The following is a 13,697-nucleotide window of genomic DNA, read 5'->3' as shown; positions in this document are numbered from 1 at the left end:
TGTCTCGAAGATTGATATTCCCGACCATATCGCCGTCGAATCTTTGATGAACACCTTGCACGTCGACTCCACATTCCGTCAGGATCTCTACCGATACCCGACAAAATCTGTCTCCGACGCCATCGCTCGCTCGCACAACTTTATCCGCATGGAAGAAGACACCAGAGAAAAGTTCGCAAAAGAAGCAGCAGCGAAACAGCGACCCTCCCGAACAAACGACACCCGCCCCGAGCCCCGCCAGCACTCCTCCGGTGGAAATACCACTCAGAAGAGAGGCTACTTTAGCTCGGTCGGTGATGAGGAATCTCCAAAATCAGCAGCCATCACGCGAGAGAAAGGCTGGAACCACTGGGATCGAGACTCCGCTCCGAAGCAGTCAACCTCATCCGAACCAGCGAGTTCAAACTCCGAGGAGCCAAAAAAATGGTGCCTCTACCACAAAAGGGATTCCCATGATACGAAGGAATGCAAGGTTCTCATCGGGCAGTTTTTCGACGGGATCACTAATGGGACAATCCAAATGCCCACCTCTCCTACGACACCGAAAAACACCAAAAGTTGGAGTAAGAACAAGGAGAAGAAGGCACAGAAGTCTCAAAAGAACACGGCCCCGAGCGAGGAAAGAGCAAGCCCTGAGCGCACTCCCGTCAACAACGTCGGCTCTGCCACCGATTCGTCAGAAGGCGAACACCCGCGTCGCCGGCGACGAGTGGAAGTCATACTCTCTCGCCCTTGCGACTCCTCTGATGACGACGTCCCGACAGTACAACCAGATCTGCGCGATAAATTGGACAGCAAGGATAAGCAGTCTCTCGCTCCCTCGAAAACAGATAAAGACCTGCGCATTCTATTGAAGCGAAAAAGCACCACGAACGAAAACACAGGAACCGCCGACCTCCGTGCGACCATCTCAAAATGCAACGCTCGGAGAGTCGGTCAAACTGGCGACCTTCGCAACCAGCTCAATTCAAAGGCCGACGACCTGCGATACCAACTCAACCGTTCGAAAGGGTCCAATCTGCGATGACGTCTCGAATCAAAAAAGAAACAGCCCGCAGAAATTCCTACATTCGAGAACACAACTGACGATTTGAGGAAGCAACTTGAATCAATGCGAGCTACCCGAGCCCCGCACATTAGTGTCATAATGGGCGGATCACCACCTTGCGGTGACTCGGTTCGAGCCATCAAAGATTACAAACGTCAAGCAACCACCTCTCAGAAGTGGCCTTCTCCAGTCGAAAATGATCATCAGATCACTTTTTCGGGACTAGACACCAAGGGCGTCCACATGCCACATAACGATCCTCTCCTCGTCGACCTTGACATCGGCGAATGTCTGGTCGCAAAAGTCCTTATTGATACCGGCAGCTCAGTCGATCTCATCTTTCGTGACACACTCGACAAAATGGGAGTTGGTTTAAGGGATATGAAGCCTTCCTCTCGCACGCTCACCGGCTTCAACGGAGCCTCAGAGCAAATGATCGGGACAATTCGCCTTCCAGTTTACGCAGGTGGTGATGTGCCGCAGTCCACAGATCATTACATGGAACCAGCTCAGCATGGAGTTCAGGACGTTCTGAACATTTCAACCGAGGTTCATGTTTTTCACCGTACCAGACTTGACTTGGATCATGCCAGACTTGAAAAAGATCATGCCATACTTGAGAAAGATCATGCCAGACTTGAGAAAGATCATGCCAGACTTGACTTGGATCATGCCAGACTTGACGTGGATCATGCCATACTTGACTTGGGTGGTGAAGAAACCGAAGACAGACATGCATTCTCATCCGGCGGACCATCCGGACAGTCTCGTAAGCGTCCTTATCGTTACCCCGTGCATCCATCTGGTTCGGATGAACCTGGACATTATCTGAAGGGCCATCTTTTACCAATCTGCATGGAAGACTGAGTCTTTGACTCATTAATTCAGATCTGGTCAAATTTGTATTTTCTATGCATTGTTTTTCCACATTTTCTTTAATTGTCTTTGACTACAAAACACTATAAATATGTAGTTCCTTTGATGAATAAAATCAGTTCAGTTTTGGTTGTTTATTTTGTTTCTTCTCTGAGTGAGAGAGAGAGTTCTTTAGCTAGTTCATTGGTGTGAACCGGCTTGTTGATTTGGTGGTCAGCCAATTCATCTTTGTGTGTTGATTGGTGGTTAGCCAACACATTCATTCTTTCTTTGGTGGTTAGCCTTATATCGTGGGTATATCAAGAGTCATTCCGCATCTCTTGACGATCTTTTCAATCCATCTCAGTTCCAGAAGTGCCGTTTGCCTTCTCGGATCATATCCAACACCCAGCTAAAGTGATCCTCCCTATCTTAGGGTTCTTCAGTTGGTATCAGAGCCACTTTGGCTGGTTTGTTTTCAATTCATCTTTTCATCTTCTCATCTCTCCACGATTTTATTTTCTTATTTCTTGTTGGATCCGGGCTGTTCCTTTACTCCCTTGTGATCGCCAGTTATTAAAAAAAAAAAGAGAAAAAAAGAACTATAAAAAAAAAAGAGTAAAAGTTTTGGCTTGAATCACTTCTGAAGAGAAATCCAGGGGAAGTGGTGGAAGAAAAACCCTGCTGGCTGAAGAGAAACCCAGCCTTAGGACAGTTAAGGCGGATCCATATCAAAATTCTCTTCTTCTTTCTTTCTCTTTTCTTTTTGCCACAAAGTTTGTTTTGGGTTTTGATTGCTGAATTTTGACTGCCTATCATCTTTTGAACCAGTGAAAGAACTCTGAGTGACCATCTAAAAATCGTGAGCTAAACACTTGAGAGTGTGATGATTCTTATTTGCTAACTTTGTTAAGTGTTTTCAGGATGTTTGGACTTCTCAAGAAATCAAAACCACAACAAGACGTCTACTTTCCTTTTAAAACTGTTTTTGAAAAGGAGCAATTAATTTTTGATAAGAAACAGTTTGCTTCTAATGGGTTTGACTTTGTGCAGAAACAAAGGAATAGACAAAACAGATCCGATGATGAGAAGTTGGTCAGAAGTGGTGATCGTCCCTTCACCAAAGCCAAGAGAAGCAACCGTGATGTGTCTAATCAGAACGAGCTTCAGACTTATGCCAGCTTGGAAAAGATGTTGCATAAGGCGATTCATGTTGTCCGGCAACTCAAAAAGAAGGGAAACACCAACACTTCTTCTGCACCAAAACAGCAAAGTAATTCTTCTTCTCTTTCAAATTCTGATTTGAAAACTAATGTGTTGTCTTATGATAAAAGCAAGGCTGTGAAAACCAATAGCAAGGCTCTTTCTACCAGGTGCTTCAAATGCCATAGGGTCGGTCATTATGCCAACAAGTGCAAAAAACAGAAATCGTTGGTGACTTTGGAGAAAATTGAAACTGAGCCAGAAAAGGAAGACCCTTTACCAATTTTTGATGACTATGCACATGAACCGAAGGAAGGATCAGGTGGAGAGCAAAACTGTGGTCATAAAGAAGGATCTTCTTCCATTCACAAACCGGTCCAAACTCAAGGTGAGCAACGTTCTAATTATGGTTCTTTTGCTTATAATCCTTTTCCTTTTAATGTTTCAGATTTGAGGACAAATCTTTTTGAAGAGGAAGGGAATGATGTGCCGCAGTCCACAGATCATTACATGGAACCAGTTCAGCATGGAGTTCAGGACGTTCTGAACATTTCAACTGAGGTTCATGTTTTTCACCGTACCAGACTTGACTTGGATCATGCCAGACTTGAGAAAGATCATGCCATACTTGAGAAAGATCATGCCAGACTTGAGAAAGATCATGCCAGACTTGACTTGGATCATGCCAGACTTGACGTGGATCATGCCAGACTTGACTTGGGTGGTGAAGAAACCGAAGTCAGACATGCATTCTCATCCAGCGGACCATCCGGACAGTTCCGCAAGCGTCCTTATCGTTGCCCCGTGCATCCATCTGGTTCGGATGAACCTGGACATTATCTGAAGGGCCATTTTTGACCAATCTGCATGGAAGACTGAGTCTTTGACTCATTAATTCAGATCTGGTCAAATTTGTATTTTCTATGCATTGTTTTTCCACATTTTCTTTAATTGTCTTTGACTACAAAACACTATAAATATGTAGTTCCTTTGATGAATAAAATCAGTTCAGTTTTGGTTGTTTATTTTGTTTCTTCTCTGAGTGAGAGAGAGAGTTCTTTAGCTAGTTCATTGGTGTGAACCGGCTTGTTGATTTGGTGGTCAGCCAATTCATCTTTGTGTGTTGATTGGTGGTTAGCCAACACATTCATTCTTTCTTTGGTGGTTAGCCTTATATCGTGGGTATATCAAGAGTCATTCCGCATCTCTTGACGATCCTTTCAATCCATCTCAGTTCCAGAAGTGCCATTTTCCTTCTCGGATCATATCCAACACCCAGCTAAAGTGATCCTCCCTATCTTAGGGTTCTTCAGGTGGTATAACCCGCACCGTCAAGTTCTCCGTCATCCGCGCCAAAGCACCCTATAATGCCATACTCGGAACACCATGGCTGCATTCCATGAAAGCCGTCCCTTCGACTTATCATCAATGCGTCAAATTTTCCGGAAAAGACGGCAAAACTCAGACGATTCGGGGAGATCAACAAGCCGCGAGAGAACTACTGATCGCAACTGTAAAGATGCAGCAACAAGCTTCCCTTGTCAACTCCGTCAGTAAACCACTCAACAAGATATAACCCCAGAAGGAGGAAGTTCGCGAAGTCACAATTGATGAATCTGACCCGACGAAAATCATCCGAGTTGGCGTCTACCTGTCCGACGACTTATGTTCAAGGATCATCTCTTTCATCAAAGACAACGCCTCGACGTTCGCCTGGAAGACTTCCGACATGAAGGGGATCGACCCCACAGTTACCTCCCATGAACTGCACGTCGACCCGACGTTCAAACCCATCCGACAGAAGCGACGAAAACTCGGTCCAGAACGATCTAAAGCCGTAAATGAAGAAGTCCACAGGCTCCTCGACGCGGGTTTCATAACCGAAGTCCGATACCCTGAATGGTTGGCTAACCCAGTTGTCGTCAAAAAGAAAAATGGCAAATGGCGCATATGAGTCGACTTCACGGACCTCAACAAGGCGTGCCCAAAGGACAGTTACCCACTCCCTCATATCGATCGTCTCGTCGAATCAACTGCTGGTAACGAACTCCTAACCTTCATGGACGCTTTCTCGGGATACAAACAGATCTTGATGCATCCCGACGATCGCGAGAAGACGACATTCATCACCGACAGAGGGACCTACTGCTACAAGGTGATGCCCTTCGGGCTAAAGAACGCCGGCGCGACTTATCAGCGACTCGTCAACCGAATGTTCGCTGATCAGCTAGGCAACACCATGGAAGTGTACATCGACGACATGTTAGTCAAATCGCTTAAGGCCGACGATCACCTAAACAACTTACGCGACTGCTTCAAGATCTTGAATGACTACGGGATGAAGCTCAACCCGGCCAAGTGTACCTTCGGCGTCACTTCGGGAGAATTCCTCGGCTATATTGTCACTCAACGAGGAATCGATGCTAACCCCAAGCAGATCTCGGCGATCCTCGACCTTCCAAGCCCAAAGAACAGCCGCGAAGTACAGCGACTAGCCGGACGAATAGCAGCTCTCAACAGGTTCATCTCGCGATCAACCGATAAGTGTCGTCCCTTCTATGAGCTACTAAGGGGCAACAAGAGGTTCGTCTGGGATGAAAAGTGCGAGGAGGCGTTCAATCAACTCAAGCATTACCTCACAACCCCCCTAGTACTATCATAGCCAGAAGCCGGCGACACATTGTCTCTCTACATAGCCGTCACATCCTCCGCCGTCAGCAGCGTGCTCATTCGAGAAGATCGGGGAGAATAGAAACCAATCTTTTACACAAGTAAAAGAATGACCGAGCCGGAGACGAGATACCCAACACTCGAAAAGATGGCCTTAGCTGTCGTCACCTCGGCCAGGAAACTGCGACCCTACTTTCAGTCGCACACGATTGAAGTACTGTCCAACCAACCACTCCGAATGGTTATGCAGAATACTAACCAGTCAGGACTGTTGACTAAATGGGCGATGGAGCTGAGCGAACATGACATCGTGTACAAGAATCGCACAGCAGCAAAGTCACAGGTCCTTGCCGACTTCTTGATCGAGTTAACACTAGAGCTGGAGCAAGACCTCATCCTACCAAGTTTAAACTGGATCCTACACGTCGACGGTTCATCCACGAGTAAAGGGTCGGGGGCAGGAGTGCAACTACAATCACCAACAGGAGAACTCATCCGGCAGTCATTCAGTTTTGGTTTTGCGGCGTCAAACAACGAAGCTGAGTACGAATCCCTCATCGCAGGGCTCCGTCTCGCAAAGGCAGTGAAAGCCAAAAGAATCAACGCTTACTGCGACTCTCAACTTGTCGTAAGCCAGTACCTCGGAGATTACGACGTCCGCAACGAAAGGATGGACACCTACCTCAAACTCGTCCAAGACCTCACACGAGTCTTCGAGTTCTTCGAACTCACGAAGGTTCCTCGCGGAGAAAATGTCTGTGCCGACGCCCTCGCTGCTCTAGGAAGCAAGCTACACGATCAAGTCAAGAGGACAATCCCAATCCATAAAATCGAGAAACCAAGCATCGACACGAAGGCGGAACAGACTGCGATCGCAGCAGCGATTAGCGAAGCGATGGACATCGACGAAGCAGAACCTCCTTCGCAGGATGATCAGCCAACAGATTGGCGCAAGGAACTCATCGATTACCTCGCTGAAGGTTTATTACCCACCGAGAAATGGGACGCGCGGCGACTGAAGCGACGTAGCGCACACTACGTTGTCATGGACGGGGAACTACACCGATGGACCGCAACGAAGGTGCTACTCAAATGTATCTCCGGCGAAGAAACAAGACTAGTCATGGCCGAAACACATGAAGGAGCAGCAGGCAATCACTCGGGCGGACGAGCTCTCACATTAAAAGTAAAGAATCTCGGATTCTACTGGCCAACCATGAACGCCGACTGCGAGACATACGTGCGCAAGTGCGACAAATGCCAGCGTCATGCTTCCACCTTACACAGCCCAACGGAGTTCCTTCATACCCTAACTGCTCCATACCCATTCATGCGATGGGGAATGGACATCATCGGTCCGATGCCGGCATCTCGCCAAAAGAAGTTCATCCTGGTCCTCACAGATTACTTCACCAAATGGGTTGAAACCGAAGCCTACGCCAGCATCACCGACAAGGAGGTGCAAAACTTCGCCTGGAAGAACATAATCTGCCGACATGGGCTCCCATACGAGATCATTACAGACAACGGTTCACAATTCATCTTGCATCATTTCAAGGGATTCTGCGACAGATGGTGAATTCGACTCAACATGTTGACCCCGAGAAGCCCGCAAAGTAACGGCCAAGCCGAGTCGACGAACAAGACCATCATCGACGGTCTGAAGAAACGACTCGACTTAAAGAAAGGTTGCTGGGCAGATGAACTAGACGGTGTCCTGTGGTCCCACAGAACAACTCCTCGCGGAGCGACGAAGGCTACACCCTTCTCAATGGCCTACGGCGTCGAGGCAATGGCTCCCGCAGAAGTGAACGTGACGAGTTTGCGCCGATCGCGAATGCCACAAAACGTCGAACTCAACCGCGACATGCTGCTCGACGCACTCGACGACGTCGAGGAAAAGCGCGACCAAGCACTACTTTGAATCCAGAATTACCACCATCAAATCGAGAGCTACTACAACAAAAAGGTTAAATCGCGTCCCCTCGAAATGGGCAATCTTGTCAACTGGCGTGGAAAGCCGGCAAGCTTGGAGCCAACTGGGAAGGACCACACAAGATAGTCAAAGTCATCAAACCAGGAGTATACCGCCTCGAGACTTCAACAGGCGAAGCAGTACCGAGAGCTTGGAACTCCAAACATCTCCGCCTCTTCTTCCATCCTTAGTCAAGACGAACGCCTTACTGAGTAAATGCGCCACTAAGGCCACTTTTACTCGGTCTCTTTAAAAAAAAAAAAAAAAAAAACGGTGAAAGAACGATCAACGATCACGTTCTCTCGCTCAAAAAAAAAAAAAAAAAAACCCGAGTAAATGCGCCATTAAAGCCACTTTTACTCACAATCTAAGAACTACGAATGACTTGATTCCCGCAAAGGGATACGTAGGCAGCCCAAAAAAAAGGGGGGTCCAGCCGAAATAAAAAAAAAAAAAAAAAAAACAAACCTCCTCCCCGAGGAATCGATCTCCGAAGCAGACGATCACTTAAGCGATGCAGACACGAGCATGCCCCGGCTTCTCAAACAAGCGTATCGGTACTCGCATCCCACGTTGGATATGTCCTGATCAGACACGTATTCACGGGAGTCGACTGTGTTGCGATTTAAACCAACACGGCCGAGACAATGACTCCAACTCACCCTGTAATTTACTATGTAAGGTTTGACCTACCGAATGCATGAAAATTACGTTAGGGTCTATTTGGAACCGTCAACGTCGAGAACTCTTAATTAACAACGAAACTCAAATGACGAACGATCGCGAGTCAAAGAAATCGACCGAGACAAAGTCATGACGAGCTTAACACTACAACGATTCGATATCTCAAATAACGTTTATACTAAACAAACAGTCACTTCGAATCTTGAGAAATCATGCATTTGATAGACAAGTACGATAAAAGACAAACAGTTAATACGATTCGAAGAATTGGAAATAACAAAAGAGAAACAACAAAGTAGAAGTCTTAAAAGGCAAAAGTCTAAAAAGCAACAACACAAGTCCTCCGGGACTCAAAAGAAACAACAAACAAAAAAGACTAAGCTTCCCGATCACTCTCGCGATCGTTGAGGACGGAGAGCTCCGAAGCCCTGACGCTTGACTCACGAGCAGCCGGAGAAACATGCACTTCGTCTGATCTCGGGACGATCTCTGGATCAGCCAAAGGACCTTCAAGAAGAGGCGTCGGGTCTTCGCGCCGCTCTTCAGTCGGATGAGTAGGCGGATCGTGAAGACTTGCTGCAGTCTCCGGATCGATCAAGCCGGCGTTGTACCCATACGGATCGAGACTCGCCAAGATTCAAGCATCCACATACTGAGAGTCCAATACGAGAGGAGAAAGTGTGAGATCTTCCTCGGGTATCTCGCCCACCCTAAGCTTCTCGGCTTCCTCCTCGTATTTCTTCTCTTGCTCGGCAAATATCTCGATAGTAGCTTGCGAGATGTCGCTCCCAGCCCTCTTCAAAGCCTCAAGGCATTTCCTGGTTCCGAAGGCATGGCTATGAAGCAACCGGGCCTCCTCATAGGGACCTCGTCGCTCTTCTCGGGAGCGAATCCTAGCGAAGCGACGATTAGCTTTCGCGGCCATCTCGGCCTCAACTCTTCCTCTATCCCTCGTCACTTCCAGGATTCTGGAATTTCTAAGGCGCCCCATCTCTCTTTCATGAGACGCAGCAAGCGAAACCTTCTCGCTCTCGAGTTCGGCGTTCTTCTGCTCGAGCTCACGGACGACTCCTCGGGATACCTCCAACTCGGCTTTGAGCTCGTCTCTTCGAGCAATAATGCGAGCAACCATCCCGTTAAGCCTCTCGACGTCAGCCCTCGATGCATTCAGCTGGCGAGCAGAAGCTTCCTCTTTCTCCGCGTGCTCCTTCTTAGCCAGCTCGAGTTCGCCCAAAGCTCCCTTCAGGGCAGTGTCGTACTTATCGATCACGACGTTCGTCGCGCTGTCCCCCTAAACAGGCGAGGAGATGAAAATTGTAAGAAAATGTTAAGGAACGAAAAAAAAAAAAAAAGAGAAGAGACCGAGCCGTTTACCAGCAGCTTGGCCCTCGCAGCTTCCTTGTATTCACTCCCGAAGATGTGGTCCTTCACTGCGGGCAAAGGTTTTGCCCTCCCCCTTAGTTGGCGAAGGAACTCTCCGCACTTCTCGGGAACGTACACTAGAGGGGCCGGTCCCTTGTAGCGAAACGAAACCTTGTCTGGAAAGTTGACTCCGGGCACCCTCCACAAGATAGCGGAGCCGCGAGAAGAAGTGCCTATCTGAGCGACCCCTTCTCCAATGGGAACCGGAGTTCCCTCGCGAGAAGACGCCAGAACAGGAGATCGCGCCTCATCGCCAACCTCGTCATTATGCCTCCTGATCAAAAGCAGCGACTCTCCGCTGTCTTCTTCAGAACCGTCCGGACGGGCGGCATTAAGAGGAGTTTCAGATTCCTCCCCTTCACCAACTTTCGCCGCATCGTCCCGTTCTCCCGAGATTTCAGCCTCAGAAGCCTCCTCTTCGGGTTGAAGTTCTTCTTCTTGAACATCACCCTCCTCAATCTTAGTCGGTTCTTCGGGATTCTCCGACTGCTCGTCAACAGGCTTCTTCGTCTTCTTCTTCTTCTTCTTCTTCTTCTTCTTCTTCTTCTTCTTCTTCTTCTTCTTCTTCTTCTTCTTCTTCTTCTGGGGTTCGCCAGAAGGAGGAACGTCGCTCGCCTCCTCGGCGCTCCCCTCGACTCCCGAGCCGCCCCTCTTCCTTTTTTTACCCTTCCCCGCGTTTCTAGCACCAGAAGGGGGAACCTCACCAGCGCGAGGAACCGTCGTCGAGGGTCCCTCCTCGCTGGCCAGTCCCAGCTGGGCGGCTAATATCGCGCTCAAATCAGGAAGAGTTCCCATCCTCTTTGCTTCAGAAACTTGCTTCTGGATGTCCTTCGGGAAGATGTCTAGTCGCTTGGTGCGAATAGGAAGAACAGTCGAAAGATCAGATCTCCACTCTCCTGAAAACATAAGGCAGAAAGGTCAGGACGCGACAAATAAACTTTGCGATCGAAAGAATAACCAGAAACGGCGAGAGAACGCACTTCGGGCGATCCGGTCCTTAAGCTCGCGAATCCTCTTGACGGTAATCTTGGACCAACGGTAGATTCGAAGCAAAGCGACGGCTCGAACGCTCTTCAGGAAATCCTCAGGATAGACTGGAGACGTGGGATGGCCAACTGCGAGCACAACAAAAAGAAAGTTTCGTTAAGATCGACAAAATCAGACGTAGCTCGCGACAAGATATTCTACCACAAGAACAGTTCCATAAGACCCGATAGTCCTCTCGACGTGGCTCCTCGAAAGCCGAGTCGTCGGACTTGATGAAGAAATAGGAACGCTGCCAATTCTGCGTTTTGTTTGGATGACCGGCGCACACATTGCAGTTTGGTCGCATCTTCACCGAGTAGGTTCCGTCCTTCATGTCGGTTATCGAGGTCATCTCCTCGAACGACCTGACGCTCATCGGCACGTCAATCTGCTCCGCTAGAATTGATAGAGTGACGGCTAGTCGCAGCGAGCCGTTCAGTAACTGACTAATCGCAAGATCTCGCCGCCTAGCGTACGCGGTGATCAGTCGCGGGATGGGGAACCAACAGCGAGTGTCATCCTGGAAGTAGGAGTTGTATACCGTTTGGTACCCGATCGGAGGAGACCAAGGCCTTTGCTCCTTCGTAGGAATGAGGAAGGGCACACCTGTAGCGTTACTGGCCCGAAGAACCCTCTTCACGCTCCTCAGGGTTGACTTAGTCTCGTCCACACCGTCCAAATCTTGACCAGCCACGAAAGCAGGGCGCAATAAGTCAGGATGTAGTCGTGGAAGCTCCTCGAAAATCCCTTCGGGATAGAAGGTCGTCGGAAACAACTCTGCTTCAGAATCGTCGTCTTCCGAAGGATCGTCTTCCACTGCGCGAGCTCTCAAGGTAATCGAGTCAACGGGCACCGCCCGCTCTGTCCGTCTCTCGCACACTCCGTCGCATCCCTCACGGCGACGTTCTCGCTCCCTTCTCTCGCAAGCCGCGTAGCATCTGCGACCAAAAGCCTCTGGGAGCGAGACAAATCAATTGTGTCCATCATCGCCTCGTGATGAGTCGATTCGAGATCCCCGATACAACCTCCGTCAGGACTCCTTGCCGGAGCTGATGGCGCCGCGACTGATTTCCCCTTTTGCTGCCTCGATAACCTCTGAGCTGACGACATGGTAGAACAAGGCGGCGAAGAACGCGTCGAATGAAGGCTATAACACTTAGAGAGATAAAAGAAGGAGAGAGAGAAAGTACCTTTGATCGTGGAGGAAACTTGAAGAAATGAGAAGGGATCTGCGTATTTATAAGGAAAAGAGAGGGGGGGGATTCGAGGCATCGTCATTAGGTCTATTCGGGCCTAGATGGGCCTCGAAACTCTCCCTAAAAACCCAGCGAACCCTCGCGACGTTTCGACTTCTCGGTGCATTTAAAAGGGAAAAAGGGGGGGGGGAAATTCGAGGCGTCGTCATTAAGCCTAAACGGGCCTAAATGGGCCTCGAAACTCTCCAAAACGTCCAGCGGACCCTCGCGACGGTTCAGCTTCTCGTCTAAATCAGACGTCGGTCATCTTAAAATCAGAATAAACCAACGGCTAATCTAGACATGTCAGTCGGGATCTGGATATCCGCGACTAATCGGCCTCAAGCGGAAATATTCCAGAACCTTCCCTGCGACACAACGACCAAAAGGAACGAGAAAGCCTCTACTGCTCGCTTCCGCGACTCGTCGACCAACCGCTCCAACCTTCCGACAGGTCTTCTATTCCCTCAAACCTTCAAACCTTAGAATCCATCACGAGCCAGAAAGCACTTCGCTCACTAATGGACTGGGGGGGGGGACTTACTGTAGAGGATGGATTTGACCATCCCACAAGGCCCGAGGAATAGAAAGGTCTGGCCCAGATTAGGTAGAGCGACGGCTCGATCTGTCGGCTCAAGAGTCAGGTCTCTCGGCTTGACTCTTGAGTACTTTTAGTCGATCGTCATCGACTAAAGTATATTCGGTTCAGCGGCTGCTCGGACGCCTACAGGCTTCTCGGCCCAGCAGAGGAGGCCCACCAAGATGGCGTAAATTAGGTCAAGGACGAAGCATCAGGACGTCTATATAAGGGAAATGGGAGAAAACAAGAGAAGGATCCGAAATAACTGACTAACACTTGGCGGCTAGATTAGGGTTTTCACCTTTGCTTCATCTCGCCGCTAGTTGTACTTTTCCGGTAGCTCATCGAGCCACCGGCTTCCTTTCTGTCGCATTCTCTTCATTTCTCTTGTAACCGACTGATTGTTTTCTCCGACCATAAATAAGACGTCTTTGTTAAAACCCATATCTTCTTTATTACCGTTTTCCGATCAAACAATGAAGGAACTTAATATATCTCTTTTTTTTATTAACGAGAATATGTTAATTATCTTATCTCGATCTGTCATGTATGGTTTCTCATGTATGGTTTCTTTATGAAACAGAAAAATCTTATTAATATATATACGTAACTTTTTTTGAAAGTGATCAAGAAATCGTATAATATATCATGGTCAACTTCATTATGAATTAGATATATAATATATATAATGTATGTAAGCAATAAAGATGATACCGTTGTGATTATGTTTTTCCTTGATATGGTTAATTAGTATGTACTCAGCCGGGTAATTAATATGATTAAGGCTCGACTGTTGTTCACATTTGTCTATGCATTTTAAGATCTAACTTTATTATATCCATATTGATTGATACTAATTAACTACACCGTTCTGAGTCTGCTATGACAAATTAACGATAACTCCATCCCATTTTCAGCTATTTTTTAATTAAGCTATACATAGATGACAATATCGTACAAAATGGTTATTTCACCATTTTTATTGTGCTATAATTCTAC

General features: G+C 48.0%; 2 protein-coding genes across 2 annotated transcripts; one reads left to right on the top strand and one right to left on the bottom strand.

Moving 5' to 3' along the window:
* The first annotated feature begins 5,924 nt into the window (after positions 1-5,924).
* LOC106423894 lies at positions 5,925-7,355 on the top strand. Its single transcript, XM_013864647.2, has one exon. The coding sequence runs from the start codon at positions 5,925-5,927 to the stop codon at positions 7,353-7,355; it is 1,431 nt and encodes a 476-aa protein (XP_013720101.2).
* Positions 7,356-9,072: 1,717 nt separating this feature from the next.
* On the bottom strand, positions 9,073-11,993 carry LOC106378681 (meiosis-specific protein ASY2-like). Its single transcript, XM_048767980.1, has 6 exons — positions 11,762-11,993; positions 11,055-11,699; positions 10,838-10,972; positions 10,464-10,753; positions 9,810-10,343; positions 9,073-9,726 (listed from the first exon to the last, which is right to left on the bottom strand). The coding sequence occupies exons 1-6, from the start codon at positions 11,991-11,993 to the stop codon at positions 9,073-9,075; spliced, it is 2,490 nt and encodes an 829-aa protein (XP_048623937.1).
* Between the last annotated feature and the right edge of the window lie 1,704 nt (positions 11,994-13,697).

Source organism: Brassica napus, chromosome C9, assembly GCF_020379485.1.
Source record: "Brassica napus cultivar Da-Ae chromosome C9, Da-Ae, whole genome shotgun sequence".
In the NCBI taxonomy this organism is placed as follows: Eukaryota; Viridiplantae; Streptophyta; class Magnoliopsida; order Brassicales; family Brassicaceae; genus Brassica; species Brassica napus.
This window is presented reverse-complemented; position numbering and strand designations above follow the sequence as displayed.